This window comes from Vicugna pacos, chromosome 16 (genome assembly GCF_048564905.1).
Source record: "Vicugna pacos chromosome 16, VicPac4, whole genome shotgun sequence".
Lineage (NCBI taxonomy): Eukaryota > Metazoa > Chordata > Mammalia > Artiodactyla > Camelidae > Vicugna > Vicugna pacos.
In genome coordinates this window covers 53626424-53648022 of record NC_133002.1, presented here as the reverse complement: position 1 = coordinate 53648022, position 21599 = coordinate 53626424, and the positions used below count along the sequence as shown (strand labels likewise).

The following is a 21599-nucleotide window of genomic DNA, read 5'->3' as shown; positions in this document are numbered from 1 at the left end:
GGACTTTGAAGAATGCACCCCAAAGAGAACCTTCTGCTCTCCTCAAATACCTTCCATTAGGACCACAATAGCCTGATTTCAATTCAACACTCAAAATAGCAGGCGCTCCACAGACCTCTTCCATTTAAATTCAGACTTTATTGACCCACCCCGTGACAGCATGTTACGGAAAACACGTTTTTCTTTGGCCAGTCAGAAAGCTTACACATGAAATGGTCAAGATATTAACTGGCAGACATGATTTTTCTCACCTGATTTCCAATAGAAATGCAAGCTTTGGAGTCTAAATCTCGAGGCGGCCTGAAAAAGAGAAGAAGGGGGAAAAATAACCATGAGCCATTTAGTCAGATATGACCTTCCCCAAGCATATGCAACTGGAGAAATTTTTCCTTAGGAATAAGGTGAAAGCTCATAAGTAAAATAAAGCAGCATAAAGGTGTTAATAGTGTGGAATTTGGAATAAAATACATTTGCACTTAAATCACTTAATCTCTGAGCTTCCATTTCTTCTTTAATACGAGGATATTAGTATGCTATCTCATGGAGTAGGAGAGTATTAAATGAGATATTCTCAGTAAAATGTGCAGCAGAATGCCTGGCATGCAGTAAATATTCAATACATAAGAGTCATAACTATACATATGTATAGTTATGTGGATAATTATACTATTCTAGTAAGCCCCAGTATAATTACATTCTTATAAGTAAGTATAAGTACTAAACTATTTACTTTCATCCAAGAGCACCCACATGCCCCATTATCCCACCACTTTTTCCACGTGTTTTTTTTTTAAAAGAAACAATATTGTTCTGTTAACTCATACAATTCACAGATCATAGGAATTCCAAACATACTTAGTCCTGCCTTTATAGGAAAAAAAGGGTCCAGACAGGTGAAGTGACTTGCCCAAGGTCACAAGTAACCCAGGTGTCCAGATTTTCATGTCCGAATACTTTCTGTCCTAGCAGGCAGGCTAACCTAGTTGGGATATTTCTTCCATACCCAGTGTACATACTCCCCAGGGGTCATGTCAGCAGCCGGCGGTCTGCTGCTTTTGTGTCTCCATAAAAGAGAGCCCACAGTCCCCTCGTGTGTACTTATTTCTACTACTTCATTGCTACCTCGGTTGATAACCATCCACTGAAGAGAACGATGTTTGGCTTTGGCTGTGCACATAACTAGGAGCCTAGAGGAGCATTTTCTTCAAATAAATACACCAAAAGCATCACGAAGAAAGTAGTGAACGCCAAGAAACAGCAAACAAGATATACATAACAAACAATATGCTCAAACAAATAAGACAACTGGAAGCTAAGTCAAAAGAATCTCGATGCTGCCTGAACAAGGGTGACCAAAGGTTTTGGAAATGCAGGTCTCCCTAAGGGGATGTTCCAGGCCAGAATTGTCTCTAGGAGAATACAAGGAAAAATGAAAGGAACAGCAAAAAAAAAAAATCCTTGGCCCATGACAATTTTCCCAACCCTAATGTATTTTAATTCTACCCCTTCTGCTGAAACTAACTAAATAAATAAAATAAGGAAAAGGTAGGAATATAAACACAGATATACACTTGAATCTAAGGTTTTAATGGCAACCCTCCCTCACCTCAAAATCCCTTTAAAAATGTATAGAATACCTAAAGTAAAGTTTTCCTACACTAATTTAAAACCAGGACTGGCAGAGATGTTTTTATGTATCTTGTGTTTCTGAGCAGGGAATCTTTCTTCAGAAACACTTTCCAAAGGAATTAAGTTTCTAAAAATCTAATTTCTCACTTTTAAAACCTTGAAAACTGTTTTTTTCTAGTTGTCACAATTTGTACTAATTACAGTGGAACTTTGAAATAAAGACAAACATTACTTGAAACATGTGACTAATATAAACAGTCAAAAACCTTTTGCAATTGTTCAGACACTAAAGCAACAGAAAAGGTCACTAGTTATTTGGCGCTACCTCCCTCTGTGTCCTTGCCATTCAATGAGAGTTTTGAGTAAAACCTCTTCCAGGTCTAATATTCTAGTATTCATACCAGGGCTCTGCAAATTACAGTTTATGACCCAGCTAACAATGAACTTTACACGTTTAAAGGGTTGTAAAAAAAAAAAACAAAGAATCTCCAGCAGAGGCCACTGTGGTCTGGGTAGCTCAAAATATTTACTCTCTGATATTTTGCAAAAAAGTTTGCTGACTCTAGCTTTATGCGAACCTTGCATTATATCTCTACCTAATAGGAGGGTTTCATGCCATTTTCCAGAATGAGAAAAATGAAACCCAGAAAAGTTCAGCGATATGCTGAAGCCATCCATACAGTCCTCAACAGAGCTGAAAATAAAACTCACATAAGCCGAGGCTCAGTCTTTAGCTAAGAGAAGGGAGTCTATAGTGAAGTTCGGGCTAAGTGTGTTACCTGCATCTCATATAATTAAAACACACACACACACACACACACACACACACACACGCGCGCGCCATTATTCCCATGTTCCAAATGAAAAACTGGTTTCACACACACACACACACACACACACACACACGCCATTATTCCCATGTTCCAAATGAAAAACTGGTTTAGAGTTTAACTAACTTGCTCCCAAGTGGTGAAGCCATGATTCCAGTCCAAGTCTGACTGAATCCAAGAAACCTGCCCCCGACACCCAGGCCTCCTCTAATGAAAATGATCAGTCCACCCAAGCCTGAGGACTTCAGGCTCATGGAGTCTGCCAAAAGCATCAAATGATGGGGCCAAGACTGACAGCTCGGACTGAATTAGTTGACACTACGTTCTGTCCAGGGCTGGGCATATTAGTTTGCCTGGGGCACCGAGTCCCTACAGGAGGTTTAAACTGTGGGTAGACATTCTCTGTTGATTATTCAATGTTTTAGTCCTCTGGGGAGAGAACCAAACGTATTACGAAATTCCTAACCCTGGAAGGCCAAAGGTATTCCAAAGGTCACACCTACTACTAGAGTTTTACATAAACAACCAGCTTTGGTTTATTAAAATACTTATTTACAGTTCTACATGAGTAATGCGTTTACCGGTTGCTGTTACAATTATCATCCATCTACAACAACAAGGTTAATAACAGTGTTTACTTATAACCTAATAATATTTACTAGGCATCTCCTTGGGCCAGATACTGTGCTAGCCCCTTTACAGAAAATATCTTCTTTAATTTTCACAACTCTTAAAGGATATTCTCTCTATTGTAATGTGAGGAGTTGACATTGAAACAGACAAAATAATGTCAGCACATTCAAAGAGATGGTGACTAGAACCCAGATCCATGTCAGGAAGTCCTCTCACCTGCAGGAGTGGAAGACCCTACCTCTCATTTCACAGCCGTGGCATTCAGCTGCCGTCCCTGGCAATCTGATGGTGTGACTCAGAGCTCATGCTGGAGAGCTGGAGGGCCCTGAGTTTGCATGCCAGCTCTTCCACTTATTAAGTGAAGTAATAATAACAACACTTAGTGCTGCCTTCATTGAGAAATTACACTGGAACAGGCACTAGGCTAGACACTTCACAGAGACTCTGACATCTAATCCTCATAGCAACCACTTCAGTGTTTATTCCCATTTTTCATAAGGGGAAACGAAGGCTTAGTAGGGTTAGGTAAGCTGCCTAAGATATTCACCTGCTGAACTTCAGATCCCAAATGTGAACCTAGGCATTCTGGCACCAGTGCTGAACTCTGTGCTCAACTGCTCTGAGCAAGGCATCTGATCCTTGTACATGTCTGTCTTCTCATTTATGAAAAGTGAGAGTAAGAACAACCGCCTTTTGAGTTTCTTGTGAGGATTAAATAAGACTGACTAGCAGAGACTTGATTTAGAATTAGTGAGTGCCAATCAAGTGAGGGGCAGCCCAGAAATCTCAAAGACACATTGGCATCAGTTACCCAAAGAAAGAACTCAAGCAAACGGACCACACACAGCACTAAAAAGAAAGGGGCTCTGTCCCAATCTGTTTATTTTTGTGTAGTCCAGCAGAAGGCAGCAGGGTATAAACAGTAAGAATCACCAAGCCAACCTCAAAAACTTGCCAAGAAAAACTCAAAATGTGGAAGCTTCTTCCACAAATTTAAGCCTCAGTATTAAAATAATAATAATAATAATAATAATAATAATAATAATAATAATAAGCCTCTCCATGAGCTAATGTGGCATAGTTTACAATAATGAAGTGACCCTGGCTTCACACTATGAAACAGAAAAGTTTATTCCAGGTTTATTCTACTACATGAGGGAAAGACAACAAGGAAACTACTTTTAATCTTTGCAAAGATTTTTATTCACTGTGTTTATACCAAGGAAGGATTTATGGTAGTTTTCAAACATTCATAAAAAACAGAATATTCATATAAAGTAGAAGAAGGTGAAGACTAGCAAATGTTAAAGGGGAGGAATGTAAGACAACTAAGAGGTGGATATAAAAATATATCCTATTCATAGCAGCACTATTTACAATAGCCAAAACATGGAAGCAACCTAAATGTCCATCAACAGATGACTGGATAAAGAAGTTTCGGTATATCTATACAATGGAATACTACTCAGCCATCAAAAAGGATAAAATAATGCCATTTGCAGCGACATGGATGGACCTAGAGATAGTCATTCTAAGTGAAGTAAGCCAGATAGAGAGAGAAAAATACCATATGATAGCACTTATATGTGGAATCTAAAAAAAAAAAAAGGACACTGAACTCATCTGCAGAACAGAAACAGACTCCCAGACATAGTAAACAATTTTATGGTTACTAAGGAAAGGGGGTGGGAAGGGATAAATTTGGGAGTTTGAGATTTATAAATGTTAGCCACTATATATAAAAATAGATTTTAAAAAATGTTTCTTCTGTATAGCACAGGGAACTATGTTCAATATCTTGTAATAATGTTTAATGAAAAAAATATGAAAACAAATATATATATGTATATGCATGACTGGGACATTGTGCTGTACACCAGAAATTGACATATTGTAACTGACTGTACTTCAGTAAAAAAAGAATTAATAAAAGTGATAGCATTAAATATATATATATATCCTAAAGGAAATAATAAAGATAAGAGCAGAAATCAATAAAGTTGAAAACAGGAAAATAAGGAAAACAAAGTTGAACCATTTAAAAAAATCCATAAAATTGATAAACCTCTAGCAAGACTAATAGATTAAGAAGGGAGATGATGCAAAGTGTCAATATCAGCAAAAAAAAAAAAAAAAAAAGAAGGGGGCTATCACCACATATCCTGCAGCCATTAAAAGAATAATTAGGAAATACTATGAACAACTTTACTTTCATAAATTCAACAACTTAGAAGAAATGTACCAATCCCTTAAAAACCAAACTTACCATACTTAGCTATAATAAGATAGATCATCTGAATTGTCCCGTAACTATTAAAATGAATTTGTAATTTAAAAACTATAGAAAAAGGAACATACAAGCTCATTTTGTTTCACTGGAGAATTTTAGCAAACACTAAAAAAAAAAAGAATTGCATGTATGTAATCATTATGTTGAATATCTAAAACTAATATAATGATTTATGTCAATTATAGCTCAAATTTTTTCAAAGAATTATCACTTACCTTACACAATGTCTACCAGAAAAATAGAAGAATGTATTCCTAACAACTCATTTTATAAAGTCAGCATTACCTTAATATCAAAACCAGAACATAACAGCACACACAAACACACACACACACAAACCCTACTACAGACCAACATCTGTCATGAACTTAAGACACAAAAATATTCAACATTTTAGCAGATCAAATCAAACAATGTGTAAAAAGCAATATACCACAACCAAGTGGGATTTATGTTGGGGTATGCAAGGCTAGTTCAATATTTTAAAAATCAGTATAATTCATATCAGCAAAGAAGGACAAAGAAAAATCTATAATCACATTAACTGATGCACAAAAAAAGCACTCAACAAAATTCAATATACAGTCATAATAAAAACTCTGAGTACACTACGATGAGAGAGGAACTTCTTCAAACTCACAGACAACATCTGCAAAGACCTAACTAACACCACGGTTTAATGGTGAAAGATGAAATGCTTTCCCACTATGCTGGGGAACAAAGCAAGGTTGCCTGCTCTCACCAATCTTATTCAACATAGTGCTGAACATCCTTGCCACTGAAATAAGGTAAAATAAAAGTTAAAAAAAATAATAGGAAAGAAAGAAATAAAACTTTCTCTTTTTGCAGAAGGTATGACTGTCTACTCAGAAAACTCTAAGGAATCTACATTAAAAGTTCCTAGAACTAATAATTGGGTTTAGTAAGGTCACAGGAGACATAGTCTACAAAAATCAACCACATTTCTAAGTACTGACAATGAACAAATGGAAATCAAATCAAAAGTGGAATACAATTTGAATTGCTTCTGAAAAAGAAAATACGTGTGAATCTTAACAAAGCCTAATGTAGAGAATCTGTATGACGAAAACTATAAAATCATGATGGAAGAAATCAAAGAAAATCTAAATACTTGGAAAAATCTACCACATTCATGGACTGAATGATTTTGTGTAGTAAAGATGCCAGTTCTCCCTCAGTTGATCTAGAGGTTAAACACAATTCCTATCAAAAATCTCAGCAAGTTTATTTGTAGTTATAGATAAAATTATCCTAAAGCTAATATGAAAAGAGAATAGCCCTAGAATAACCAAAATAGTTCTGAAAAAGAAGAATGAAGTGGGAGGAACCACTTTTCCCAATGTTACGGCTTACTACATAGCTGCAGGTATCAAGACAGTGTGATACTGGACAGACACACAGATCAACAGAACAGAATAGAGAACCCAGAAATAGATCCAAACAAACATGCCCAGTTAGTATGTGAGAAAGGAGCAAAAGCAATTCAGTGGAGGAGGGAGAGCCTTTTCAGCAAATGGCATTGGAGCAATTAGAAATCTATTGGCAAAAAAAATAAAGCCCAACCTAAACCTCACACCTTGTACAAAAATTAAACTCAAAATGTATCATAGACTTAAATCTAAAATGTAAAATTATAAATCTTCTAAAAAAGAACATCAGAGAAAATTTACATGACCCAGGACTAAGCAAAGGGTTCTTAAACTTGTCACCAAAAACATAATCCGTAAGAGGAAAAACTGATCGACTGGACTTCATCAAAGTAGAGAGACAAAAAGACCCATTACAGACTGGGAGACAGTGTTCTTGAATCACATATCTGACAAACTCTTTTGTGTTTTGGATATATAAAGAACTCTCAAAACTCAACATCAAAAAAAAAAATCTGATTAGATAATAGGCAAAGAAGTGCACAGACGTTTCACCAAAGAAAATATGTGCATGGAAAATAAACACCGAAAGTATTCAACATCAGTAGCCATTAGAGAAATGAAAATTAAAACAGCAATGATATATCACCACACATCTGTCAGAGCAGCTAAAATGAAAAACAGTGGTAACGTTGACAGGGATGCAGAGACACCGGGTCATTCATACGTTTTTGGTAAGACTATAACATGGCACAATCACCCTGGGAAATATTTGGCAGTTCTTTCAAAACTAAAAAATGAACTTACCATATAACCCAGGAATTGCACCACTGGACTTACATCCCAGAGAAATGAAGACTTATTTTTATGCAAAAACTTACACGTGAATGTTCACAGCAGCTTTACTCATGTAACAGCCCCAAACTGGAAACTACTCGTATTTCCTTCAAAGGCTAAAGGGTTTAACACATAACACACGTTATATCCATACCATGGAATGGTATTCAGCAGTAACACAGAATGAACTGTGGGTATATGCAATAACTTGAACGAACCCCAGGGAAATTATGCTGAATGGAAGAGGCCAGTCTCCAAAAGGAGATGCATGATCTCATGTACATGACAATCATGAAGTAACAAAATGGATGAACAGATTAGTGATTGCCAGGAATTAGGGACCCCAGGGATGAGGGGTGAGTGGTAGGTGCGGCTCTAATGGAGTAGTAGGAAAGAGTCGTGTGGTGCTCTACAGTTGAGTATCTTGACTGCGGTTGTAGTTATACAAGGCTACACATGTGATAAAATTGTATAGAGCTACACGCACATACACACGCACAAATGAGTGCTTATAGTGCTGGTGAAATCTGAACAGTCTGGTTTGCGCCAGTGCCACTTTCTTGATTTTGATATGATTGTGGAGTTGTGTAAGACGTTAACATGGAGAAGGAGGACACGAGCCAGGGAAAGGGTACATGGGATTTTTTCTGTATATTTCTTTGCAACCTCCTATGAGTCTACATTTATTTCAAAGTCAAGTTTTAAAAGTGTACCCCAATAAAGTCCTGCATAGGGATTTGATCCTAAGCTCCCGAGAAACCTATCAGAGAGAAAAAGTTATTAATTAGACAGTTCGTAGGTCCAAGGGAAGAAAAAGCAATCAGAGGGACCAAAGAAAAGAAAAATTTGGTAGCACAGACTGAAAGAACTTTCTCCTGCAGATCCTTTTGAAAGGATGAAAGGAACAGACTCACTTGAATTTGGCTCCTTGAGCTACAGTCCAAGGCCCTGATGAGTAGCCCTCCCCTCTGCTCTGTCCTCAGAGGTTCTTCAGTGGACAGTGTGTTTATACGGTTGCCTGGGAGGCAATGGCCAATGGTCTCAGCAAAGTCATGCATGACATGATCATATTTACTAGCACATTCCAACACCAGGGGGTGCACTTTCTGATAGAAATGAATCACAGTTAAGGTCAAAAAATCTCCACAAAAGGAGGCACTTTTTTCGTAGATGAGTAAAAGCCTTAAAAATTCAGGCTTCCATTGGGATAGCCTCTCTTTGTACTTGACCTGCCTTTGTAGTGCCCCTGCTATGATTTTTGTGCCCCTTGGAATTTCTATTCCCCCCATGCAGATGCTCTGATAGGTGGTCATAGCCCCAGCCAGGCAGGAAATACCCTCCCACCTTACAGAGAGACAAGGAAACAAGAAGGAAGCTCAGGGAGAGGGTACCCTGCTTTACCAGGACCTTGAGCTCACTTAGGGATTTGATCCAGAGGCTCAGCTAATAAAGGAGTGTTCCATTACCTCATTTTGCCTTCTGTTTATATGGGACAGGATTTAGGAGTCAGGATGCTAAGTCCTCACCATATACCATCTTTCCACCTCAACCCAAATTTTATAGTAGTGGCTCTCTCAGGTATTTATTTGTTTGCTCAGATCTACATGGAAAAGGCAAAAAGTCTATATCCAGGGACTTTTCTGGATTTACATGGATCCCCATCTGCCAAACACGTTTGTAGAATTTTTAACCAACCAATAATATGAGACACTGAGTTAAAAGCTACCCATTCCATGTAGACTAACTGAGTATGATTTTTCTTTTCAAGTCTCAGAGCAGTGAGTACATGGCTTCCCCCTTTAAAGTGCTCTCCTTTCTAACAACTATTTCCGTAGTCAAGATACCGCTCACCAGTCCAAAACTGAATTCCCATTCCCTGGAAATCCATAAAGCTCAACGTGTTTGGATTAAGATAATGATGCTGCCAACTTACGTGGAACTGGTCTGAGGTTGTTCAAATGCTTCCTTTGGAATTTTAAGGCCAGGATTTCGCTTCTTGCCTACAGGGAAAGATGGAAGGAAAAAGTTAAGGTCTCATAGCATGAGAGCAGGGAGAGAGACTGCAGCAGGGAAAAGGGATGGCCCTGGGAACGCAGGTCTCATTTCCCCATTCAGAACTCCACTTCCTACCCAGGACGTCCGTGAGCGACAAGCATCCAGTCACCAGGTTGAGCAGAGCTTCCCAAACACACAGTGTGGTCACGAATGAGGTTTTTCACCAGTCCAGGGTGAAATATCAGTGTAAGAATGCCAATTCTTTTTACCCAGGAAGACCTGCCCTTTTCTCCCTGCTGGGAGTTTGACATTCCAGCCTCTTTTTTCCTTTATTATACACAACAATGGTGATGGTAGATGATGTTGGTTATAGTTTTTTTTTTCTTTTTAATGCCAGTCAGATGTAATCATGCTTATCTCAGTATACTACTACATTCTAAATTGATCTGCAATTGGCTGATAGACTTAACCATGCAGGTGGAATGAAAAACACTTTCCCACTGCTCTGCCCTGCCCATTGTCAACCACCTGCCATAAGCTGAAACACCTAGGAGAGGGATAGAATAATGTTTGTTTATGTTTACCCTGTTCAGAAAAGCATTAAGATAACAGATGGACTCATGCAAGGAGGCTGTCATTTCTTTGGGGGCAGATGGGAACATAACTGATGTGTTCACCCTCCTGGGCTGAAACCACAAGAGAGCCTGGCTCAGATACTTTTGTTGATGAGTTAAAAAGAACAGACTGAGAAATGGCAGCTCAAAAGTGATCAGAGAAACCAGTCTTGTAAGGGCCTGAGATTTTCCTCACCTAAAGAGATCTGTGTCTCTTCGCACTTGGCATGAGAAAGCAAAAAGGAGCTGAATAGAATACCCAAGGGTTCACTGTCTTTCTCGCCTTTTCTCCACTTTGCAGGGAGCAGTACAGGCTGACACAAGCCCTGGTTAAGGCCCTAAAGAGAGATCCTGAAGCTGCATGGAAAATTAAGAAATTAAATACTGTAACCGCCTTGCATGAAAAGGACATCCAAAGACTTCAGTTATTGCTCAGCATCAGAGAGCCAGCAATGACCTAGTCAGAATCAGAATCCAGGTCTCCAGATACGCAGGTGGGAGCTCTTCCCTCTGTTCCACAATGGATGACATTTAGAAGTGACCAGAGAGAATGGGGCAGGGCGGGGATGGGATTATGAGTTTTTAAAAAAGCAGCTTACATCTGGTCCCTTCCCTCACCAATGACCTCCAGAGTCACTTTTCACCTGACTCTTGATATCCTCAATTATAAAATGCTCTCGTGACATCAATACCTACCTTACTGGACTGATGTGAGAACCATGAGATAACACAGATGAAAAAGCAATGGAATACCTTAAGTAGCTGTTAACTATAATCATTTAGAGAAACAATCTGTACAGCCTCATTAAAGAAAATAAATCATTTAAGAAATTCATGAACAGAACATAGCCCAGTAAAATGTACAATTGAGAATTTTTCCCCTATGCCTTCAAACTCCAAAAATCTAGATCAATTCTGCCAAGCTGTATAAAGCCAGCAAGCAATGTGCTTGGCAGTAATAAACACAGAGAAAGCCTTTTAGAACCACCTTCATTGTAACAGGTTTTCTCAATTTTCTCCTCATTTGGACTTATCCATGTGTTTTATAAGAATTCAAAACTCACCATTTACTTTCCCATTCCTGGAGCTCAGGTGGCCATTTAGCACGTCGGTCAATTATTGACCATACGCTGAGCTGTACTATGTACCAGAACGATGCTAAGTGCCGGATCTGATTCTGGGAATCCACATAGGTACACGGCCAGTCCAATAATTCCCATCCATGGGCCTCAGCCAAATAGATAGAGAAGGGTATTTTAAATGAGATACTCCAGGGAGGAACAAATGGCAAGTTTGACTTGTCCAGGTAACAGCATACAGATTCCAACACAGGTGCCAGACAATTCAGGTAATCCCAGCAGATACAACCCTGTAGTTGTCCCAGATAAAACAAAACAAAATGAAACTAAAGTATATTTTGCCTGTGAAGAAGTCTCCTCAGATGCCATTTAAACAAGCCAAAAGCAAACATTACTCTTTATTTTTAATTGAAGTATAGTCAATTTACAATGTTGTGTTAATTTCTGATGTACAGCATAGTGATTCATTTATACATATATATTCCTTTTCATCCTCCTTTTCACTATAGGCATTACAAGGTCTTGAATATAGTTCTCTGTGCTATACAGTAGGCCCTTGCTATTTATCTATTTTGTATACAGTAGTTTGTATCTGCAAATCCCGAACTCCTGATTTATCCCTCCCCACCCCCATTCCCCTCAGTAACCATGTTTGTTTTCTATGTCTGTTTTACACACACGTTCATTTGTGTCATTTTTTTTTAAGATTCTACATATAAGTGATACCATATGGTATTTTTCTTTCTCTGTCTGGCTTAGTTAACTTAGTATGATGATCTCCAAGTCCATCCCTGTTGCTGCAAATAGCATTAGTTTATTCTTTTCCAACGTTACTCTTAAGTTCCTATATCTCTCTTCTTCACTTCTAACTCAGCTCTTACAATATATATGTCAAGAGAAATAGCTATTTATGGAGAAAACCACCTTTGAAAAACTAACATAGCAGTGAATTATTACACCACAGCAATTAATTATTAGTAATTCCTTAATAGCAATCAATATTAAGCTATGACCCAATAAATCATCAAAACATCTGTACAAAGAAATAGTAAAAGAAAGAGAGAGAGAGAAAACTTTTTAGCACAGTGATTAAAGGAATAAATGACCAAAACAACAATGAAGTCTTCTAGGTGTGGGAAAAGAAGACCCCTGGTTCTCCTCTGACAAGAAGAAAAAGAATTCTAGGAGACACAAACCCTAGTTGAATCACACCGTTAGAAAACACCCTGCCCTTTTTTTTTAAGTAGATCAAATAAAACAAAAATCACAAAGGCACACACTAGCATTCCATAATTCACTTACTTGCCCATCAGTGAAAGAGTAACCCAGTAAGAGACCAGCAGAAGTGACTCTGATGAGATGTTCAAGGCTGCAAGGAGAGTGAGCAGAAGAAAACCCCACAGAAGGCATTCTTGACTTAGCTCCGGAGACCACACTTCAGCCGAGTGAGGCAGAACTGCACAGACTCCTCCCCTTCCTCCAGTGCAGATTGCCCCAAACCTCTGCAAGTTTATCATTCCCCGGAAAACTCCAGCTTCAGAAAGGGAGTAGGGAAGTGGGTCCATCTGGACATCAAGACGTGACATTAATCACTAACCAGGCTGGGAGGAATAAATTTATAAAGTAATTCTGGACAGTACAGCGTTCTCCAGCCTTTCTGTAAATGCCTCTTTCATTTCTTAAAAGAAAGGAAAACAATACGTGGTCTGTTTCCAGCTGTGTTTATTTCAAAGCAATCTGTTCCCCTTCACAAGGCTGCCAACACCTGACTCTAACATTTAACACCGTGATAAAAAAAAATTAATAAGAGGGAGCAATGTGAATAATAAAATTAAGTGGCCAACTATGATAAATGGCCTTTTCACTTGATATTCTAAAGTAAAACTGAAAAATATATCAGAAAATAGGCTCCATGTTACATCACATGCTAGTAACAAGCGTTCTCAGAAGGAGGAAATTCTGTGCATGTCTGCAGATCTCAACCAGTTTTGCCCTCTGCTTGGTACAACCTGCAAAGGCTAAAAACATCCTCGGCCTGATTGAGCGTATGTGGTACTGTGTTACATCAGCCAGTGTCACACGCATGCCTCTTTTCTCTGAAAATATTGTAGTCCCACGACACACATGTATTTGCAAAACTCATCTTAAACCAAAGCTGGGTCATTATGATCCCAGCCTGGAGCAAAATGGCACTGAAAAAAAAACCCCAAAACTTGCCAGTAGTTAGAAAACATTTACCAGGCCACAGAAATGTTCACTAGCTCTGACCATACAGAAAATGATGGGGTACACAAGACCTCTTGCTCAGCACCCGCTCGGAGAAGCTAAGCACAAAGGACTTCTCTCATGTGCCTTATTACATAAAACAGAAGATCGTGCTCCAGTGCCAACCCAAACAGCCAGAGAATCCCACAGGGTCAACAGGAGGTGACGTCGTGAGGATATGCTGACACCTAAATATTTGTCAGCTTGGCCGAGGGTTGGGTGGGGGGACATGATTGTGAGGGTTTACAGTTATTGACACAGCTTTACAAAAGGATGGCTTTGCTCCCAGTGCCAAATTTATTTTAAAAATCTGTTTCCCAATGTGAATGGATTTCCAGCCAAATAACTGGCAACCTGGAGGCTTTGGCTGCCCTTGCTTTAATACTTGCATCTAGGCTTAAGTTCCAGAGGTGGCTGGCACTAAAATCGGCAGAGAAGTGTCATTAAATGTTATTAAATTGCAATGATCAGATGCAAAGCAACTAAGGGGGGCAGGGCAGAGGGAGGGGAGTATGGGGAGAGAACTGGCTTTACAACAGCGATACGAAAGTGGACACAAATACCTCCGTCCCCCCAAACCACTGGACCTAACCCACCATGGAGACTCCAACCAGTATGCCAAATTTCTTTGGAATTACATAAAATTTAGAGAAGGAAAGCGGCAAAGCTCATTTTAAAACGCGCAGTCATTTTTATTTCAAGCAGGCAGATGACTCTCCTGAAACCCTGCCTTTACCTTTGCATCTCTCTGCTTGGGGGGTGCTCCAGGCCTTTTGTGGACCAGATTTCCATCTTCCAAATTCAGCTCACTGATCATGGGACCCACAGAACCTTCCCAGACCTTCCTGAACACTCCTCAAGGATCCTTGTCCACACCTGCCAGCTTCCACATGCTGGCATCTCGAACACCATATGAACTCAGTGCAACTTTACTAAACCTCCACTCTTCCGGTTTAAAATGTCCACTCTATCTTAAGATGGGTCTCCACGACCACCTGCCATTTTTATTCCTCATATCTTTTCTCACTATCTCAAATCACTGTACTCTTCCATGTATGTATTCACTTCTGAATTTATTTATTACTTATTTATTATCAATCTCTTCCATAAACATTCAACTAATGGCAGCAGTTTTGCCCAGTGCCTACACATTGTCAGTGTTTGTTGACTGAACATCTGTTGCTCTTTTTTTCAACTGTTTTGAATTTTAGTATTGAGACCTTCAAAAAAATTTTAAGTATAATCTGTAAAAATATTGAATTACTATGTTGTTACATCTGAAGCTAATATAATATTGTAAATCAACTACACTTTAAGTAAAAAAAACAAAAAACAGAATGGAGTAGAAATAGTACAAGCTTGAACATCAGTAAGACGTCATTTTAAAATCCTAGCTGTGCCAGTGATTAACCTTGTGACCCTGAGAATGTTTCCTAAACTCAGTTTCTGCACCTACAAACTGGAGATGAGAGACTCGGGTCACTAATTCAGTTGGCACGATATGTGTAAAGAAGCCTAGTATATAACAAGTACTCACTAAATAGTAGTTTCTTTTCTCCCTCCCATGTTTGTGCTTATATTTTAAAAATAGGAATGGAACAGAATGTCTCCTGAATGGGCAGCTTGTTTATTCAGATGCTGTCCACCGATCTTCCCCTCTTGCGTTCTTTATGTGAAAATTATATTTTTCAAACATCTCATCAATCTTGAACTGTAGTCTCTTGGTTTCCACTGAGTATGGGAACTATTTCAGCTTTATAGACTCAAATCTCTGAGAGCAAGGCCTCAGAATCCTTATTTTTCATAAAGGACTTTAATTTTTTAGAGCAGTTCTAGGTTCTTAGCAAAATTGAAGGGAAGGTACGGAGATTTCCCATAGACCTCCCTGTCTCCGTACATGCAGAGCCTCCCCCTTTATCAACATCCCCAACCAGAGCACTGCATTTGTTACAAATGATGAACCTAAATTGACACATCATCATTCAAAGTCCATGTTTTACCTTAGGGTTCATTCTTGGTACATCTTGTGCATTTGGACAAGTGTATACTATGTATCTACCATTATAAGTATCATACAGAGTATTTTCACTGTCTTTAAAAAATCCTCTGTACTCCGTCTATTCACCCCTCCTTCCCCAAAGCCTCTGGCAACCACTGCTCTGTTCACTGTATCCATTGTTTTGCCAGAATGTCACATAATTAGGATATATACTGTATGATCTTAATATATATATATTATATATATATAATATAATATATATATATTATAATATATAATTATATTATATATATATTTATATATTATATATATTTATATAATTTATATATATATATTTTATATATTATATATATAATATATATAAATTTATTTATATATATTATATATATAATTTATATATATATTTATATAATTATATAATATATAAATATACATATATATTTATATATTATATAATTAATATATATATATTATATATAAATATATATAATATATATATACTGTATGATCTTAATTATATATATATATATATATATATATATCTCCTTTTCTGATTGGCTTCTTTCTCTTAGTAATATGCATTTAAGGTTCTTCCATGTTTTTTCATGGCTTGACAGCTCATTTCTTTTTAGCACTGAGTAATAGTCCATTGTCTGGATATACCACAGTTAATTAATCCATTCACCTACTGAAGGGCATCTTGGTTGCTTCTGAGTTTTGGCAACTTTGAATGAAGCTGCTTATAAACATCTGTGCACAGGTTTTTGTGTGAACAGAAGGAGTATGATTGCAGGGCCATATGGTAGAGTGCGTTAGACTTGTAAGAAACAGCCAAACTGTCTTCCAAAGTGGCTGTATCACTTTTTTTTTTTTTTAACTCCACAAGTGATTGAAGATCCCAGCCAGGTCAAGAACCCCTCGTCAAGTGTATCTAAGTAATGGGTTTCCTTTTTTTTTTTACCATTTCTTTCTTTATGATGACAAGGTCACCTCCCCCCAGTTTCTGTCATTTCCCCTATCACCAATCAGTTCTTTCTGGCCAATAAGAAACACCAAACGAAGTTCCTCACTGGGACATCTATAGCTTTGACCTGAAACTGTCAATAATCCACCAAAGTAGACATGGCAAGGGACAAAAACTTCACTGAACTACAAATTCTGCTTTGAAAGAGTCAGGGAATAAGACAGACCAATTCCTGTAATATCAGAGAGCAAGCGTGATGCACAATACAAGTTTCGCACCGTGAATACAGGAGGTTCAAAGCAGGAGAGAGGAAATCAGGCAAGGGAAAAGGAAAAAAAAAAGTCTCACTGGATAAGTAGTATTTTAGGTGGCCCTTTGATAATTGGTAGGATTTGAGGGTACATGATGGTTCATTATACTACTATGTCTTCTTTTTATATATATTTAATGTTTCTATGAAAAGAAATTTTTAAAAGATAATGGGTAGGGTTGTGACAATCAGAACATGGGAAGACAACAGTGAGATTCCAAGCAGAAGGAGGATGAGCTCACAATGGTGGGAGAAGGCACTGTGGTGTATTCAAGACTGTGAGTTGTCTACTTTGGACAGAGTGAAGGATGGTAGCAGAGAGAAGGCTGGAGGGGAGGTTGGAGGCAAAAACTGAAGTCCTGTAACTAACAGTATTTAATTTTCAGATTTAGGAAGAAAAGTCATCTATGTTTTTCAGTAGAGGAGTGTCCTGCCATGCTATCTGTATTTCAAAAAATAATTTAAAAAAAAGTAACAAGATTAATCTAATATCTGCAGGATGTTTTGAAACCGTGGTACACACATACACTGCACGTGTGTACACCTAAACAAATCCACATATACATGCCTTGGAGGTTTAAGCTTTCAGGTCTTTTGCTCATATTCTCCCTGGAATGTTATCACCTATCACCCCTGGTCAACTTCAACACTCAGCTCAAGCATGTTCTCCTCCAGGAAGCCTTCCATTAAAAAAAAACAAAAAACAAAAAAAACCATACATTAAATGTCCCTTATCTGCGTGGTCACAGGACTCTACACGTATCTTCAGTGTCTTCCTTCTTATACTGATTGGTCGAACCTACCTGCTCACCCATCTTTCCCACTAGAATGCAAGCTCTGCAAAGCCAGACCCCATGCCTTCCGTGCCCACGTACAGAGCAAACACTGGGCTCAAAAGAATAAGAGGGAGAGACCAACGTGGTAATAAATAAGCTGCTTCAGCTCTGCAGAGGCAAAATCGACGGGCTCTAGTGGTTTCCTGGATAAGAGGTACAGAAGGTCAGAAGCTAAGCTGTAGCCGTAATAGTAGTAGCAATCTGGCGTTTCCACACCGAGACAAAATTAATTAAAAAAAGGAAAGTCAGGGCATTTTGGGTGGGAGGTGGGAGAAGGCAGGTAATGAGTTCCAATTCAGACGTGCTAAGGATAAGCTGGAGGGACACGTGGCAGATTTCAAGCAGGCACGTGGGGCTTAAGAAATGGATTGGGGGGGGGACTGCAGATCTCAGAGTGACAAACAGAGAAGCAGAAAGTTGAATGAGACAGGCAGGGAAACAAGAAGGACAAGAGAAGGCAGCCAAGGCAAGAACATTCTGAGAGAATGAGATGTGAATGGAGACTCAGTGAAGGGACACCCAGAATCTCTGGCCATGTCCAAGGAGAAAAGCCAGCATCGACTCCTCGGAAAAGGTTCTACTTGCAAAAGAGTGAAAGCAGACAGTGGGTTTTCTTACAGCTTCATGGGATGGAAGTTCTCTTTGCAGACCTGCTTGAGCTGAATTCTGTTTTGTCACATTAACCGTTTGGCATTGACTTTGTGCTCTTGAAAGAACCTGAAAGTAAATCACAGCCAACTGCCTTCCAGTTGTGGTCTGAGCCTGAGCTAAGGTAGTGGGGAGGGCGGTCGTTAGGAGGGGAATCCCCACCATCTGTGCTCACCTCCTTCCTCATTTGTATGCTGCTTCATTCATGAGTCTTTATTAAAAGGAAATGTCATAGGGGTGTTAAAAAATACAACTTTATGATAAAAATATGCCAACAGGTTGCCAAGAAATTGAGCGATGTGTCCCATCTTTTCAAAATGCATACTAAGTTTTCGTTAGCTTTTAAAAATAGCACTTATTTTAAAGCTAAATATTGAAAATGTGCCAATGAAATAATGTGATTCTAGGATATGCCTCAAAGTAATATGGGGAGAGGGGATAAAGGTATAGATGAAATAAGATTATCTGTGAGTAGGTGATTTGTCAAAGCTGAGTGATGGATACATGGAGGTTCATTATATGTCTACCTTTGGGTATGTTTGGAATTTTCCAAAATACAAACATCTTCTTAAATAGCTACTGAATAACAGAAAACTCTCTTTTAATAGTTAAAAAAAAAAGAGGGAAGTAAGAAGACTGCATTTTTTTTCTTGGGAGAAATAGATTCTTTTTCCCTTTTGGTCTAAGATCACGATGTTAATAGCACTGTGATCACCTCCCTTTTAGCCAAGGAAAACTATCAAGTCATAACGTTGATTCAACCAGCTGCTTGAAAACTAAGAGATGCAAAGAAATACACAGAAAGGTTCTTGATCCCTATCTCTTCTTAGAGTGCTACCAGTACAAAGTCTATTCTGCTTCTCCACTAGCCTCATCCAACTTCTTTTATTGAGCTGCATTCTACCATGATGTCACTGACCTTAAGGTCACCTTAAAAAGAGGTCCTTGATGAGCCCATTGAGGCATACCTACAAGAGGGCCTCTGAAAGTCACCTCTGTAAGGTGGTTTTTTTATTAACTCCTAAGTCTTACAGTCTTCTAAGTCTTATAGTCTTCATTATAAAGACTCTTGGGGTGGGGGGAATGTATGTTACCAGTAACAAGAGCTGGTTTCCCCTGTATAATTGATCAGTCTCTGCCTATGGATGAAGTGAATGTTTCTCTATGTGTTTCGTTCTGTGGGCTGAGGCTAAAAAGCTTAGGCCCAAACTGGCACGCATACTCATATTCATTACTGACTCAGTGTTTTTTGTGGCTCTGTTTCTGTCTTACCCACCCTCTTAATAACATTTTATTATGGAATATTGTAAATCTATTAGAAAGTAAACAAAACAGTTACAATCAACCTCTGTGGACCCATTCCCCAGCTCAACAAATATCGACTCATGGCCAATTTTATTTCATTTATACCCCACCCACTTTCTCAGACTCAAATCGTTTCATCCATAAATGGTTCATCAAATATCTCTCAAAGAAATGGACTATTTTAAGAAATGTAACCACAAGACCCTTATCATACATAAACAATAAGTAATTTCTTAATATCTACTCAGTGTTCAAAATTCTAATTGTCTCATAAATACCTTATTTATAAATATTCTAAATATTATTAAATCAAGTTGTGTTTCAATTAGGATTAAAATGAAGTACATGTTATATTAATAAATAAATAAATAAATAAACAAACAAACCAAACAAATAAACACAGATACAGAGAACAGAACAGTGGTTACCGGTGAGGGAAGAAGGGAGGGCAAAACAGGTAAAAGGAGGTCAACTGTATGGGGATGGGGAACACTAAATTCTTGGTGGTGAGCACACTGTAATGTATTCAGTTGTACACATGTAGCTTATATAACATTATAAACCAGTGTTATCTCAGTAAAAGTTTTTAATTTGAAAACTCATGAGATTACTTTCTACAAAGTTACACAAATAAAGTTTTCTTTTTAAAAAGCTTTAAAAAAAAAATAGGTCCATGTTTTACGATTAGTTGATAAAGTTTCTTAGGCCCCTTTTAAACTATAAGCTCTCCCTCCTCTTCCCCTCCCCCAAAGCAATTGTTCTGTTGAAGAAATCCGGTCATTTGCCGTGTAAAGTTTCCTGCTAGATTATACTGATCATATCTCTTGTTGTTGATTCACATATCCCTCTGTTAGCTAGAGCTTGATCAGATTGAAACTTGACTTTTTTGTTTGGCATGACTACATCACAAGTGGGCTCACTTACTTTTAATTTAAGTTAAATCCCTGGATTTTATGCATCCTAGTAAGCTATCTTAAACTCTCAACTGAAAAAGTAAGAAATAAATGAATAAATGAATAATCCCTCAACAATACTTGGTATCTAAACTTCTTAATCTTTGTCAATTTTGTAATTTAAGAAAGTTACCTCATTGTTTTTAATCACTCTTTAAAAATGTTAAATGAAGTTGAATATTTTTATATGAATACTGACATCTTAGTTTTGTTTCTGTGACCTATCTGTTCAAGCTATTTCCTCATTTTTATATTAAGTTATTATTATTGTTTTCTTTGTTAAGAGGAGACATTGCCCCTTTTTGTAGTTTGTATTGCAACACACAGAAACACACACACACACACATATGCAAGTGTGTCTACCTGCTTGGGTTGGATTTTTCCTCCTTGATTATACAAAATCAAAATTTTTATATTACTTCATGGCCTCTGCACTTTCATAAGGCAGGAACCTTCTTTCCTCTTCCCCAAATAGTTAGATACTTGTCCCAATACCACCTGTTAATCTGTCCATTTTTTTCTCAATTAATTTTACACATCTTGTTAATTTTTATATCTCTTATATAGTCCTCTTAACTAAGTTCATTGGATGCCATGTCCAAAAATTACTAAATATTCATGGCTATTAAAGGCATCGTCACCTGATCCTGAGTTTAAGAGAACTCATTCTAGCTTTTCATCTTAAAAAAAGATGCTGCTGTAATTTTTTAAAACACTTTGCTTGTGGTAAGGTTCCTGTATAGTAAAAACGACACGTATTTCAAATGTAAAATTTGATGAATTTCAATAGATGTATACACCAGTGAAACCACTGCCACAATCATGTTAGCTAACATTTCCATCACTCCCCAAGAGGTGCAATTTTCAAATTCCCAATTTATCCCTTTCCATCCCCTTTATCCCCTGGTAACCATAAGTTTGTTCTCTATATCTATGAGTCTATTTCTGTTTTGTAAATAAGTTCATTTGTGTTCTTTTTTTTTAATTCCACATATAAGCAATATCATATGGCATTTTTCATTTT

General features: G+C 37.9%; 1 protein-coding gene and 1 long non-coding RNA gene across 4 annotated transcripts in view; one reads left to right on the top strand and one right to left on the bottom strand.

Annotated features, from left to right (window-relative positions):
* The window catches only part of LOC116283705 (uncharacterized), a 151675-nt gene that overhangs the window by 51005 nt on the left and 79071 nt on the right, over positions 1 to 21599 (top strand). For both annotated transcript variants that reach the window (XR_012059802.1, XR_012059803.1), the window contains exon 2: positions 10518 to 10710. This is a non-coding gene — a long non-coding RNA (uncharacterized lncRNA). The remainder of the gene's footprint in view (positions 1 to 10517; positions 10711 to 21599) is intronic.
* Positions 1 to 21599, bottom strand: part of MAP2K6 (mitogen-activated protein kinase kinase 6) — a 116594-nt gene that overhangs the window by 32678 nt on the left and 62317 nt on the right. For both annotated transcript variants that reach the window (XM_072939483.1, XM_072939484.1), the window contains exons 2-3: positions 9541 to 9607; positions 252 to 300 (exon numbers count right to left, since the gene is read on the bottom strand). In XM_072939483.1, coding sequence (XP_072795584.1) covers positions 252 to 300; positions 9541 to 9607 — 116 coding nt within the window. The remainder of the gene's footprint in view (positions 1 to 251; positions 301 to 9540; positions 9608 to 21599) is intronic.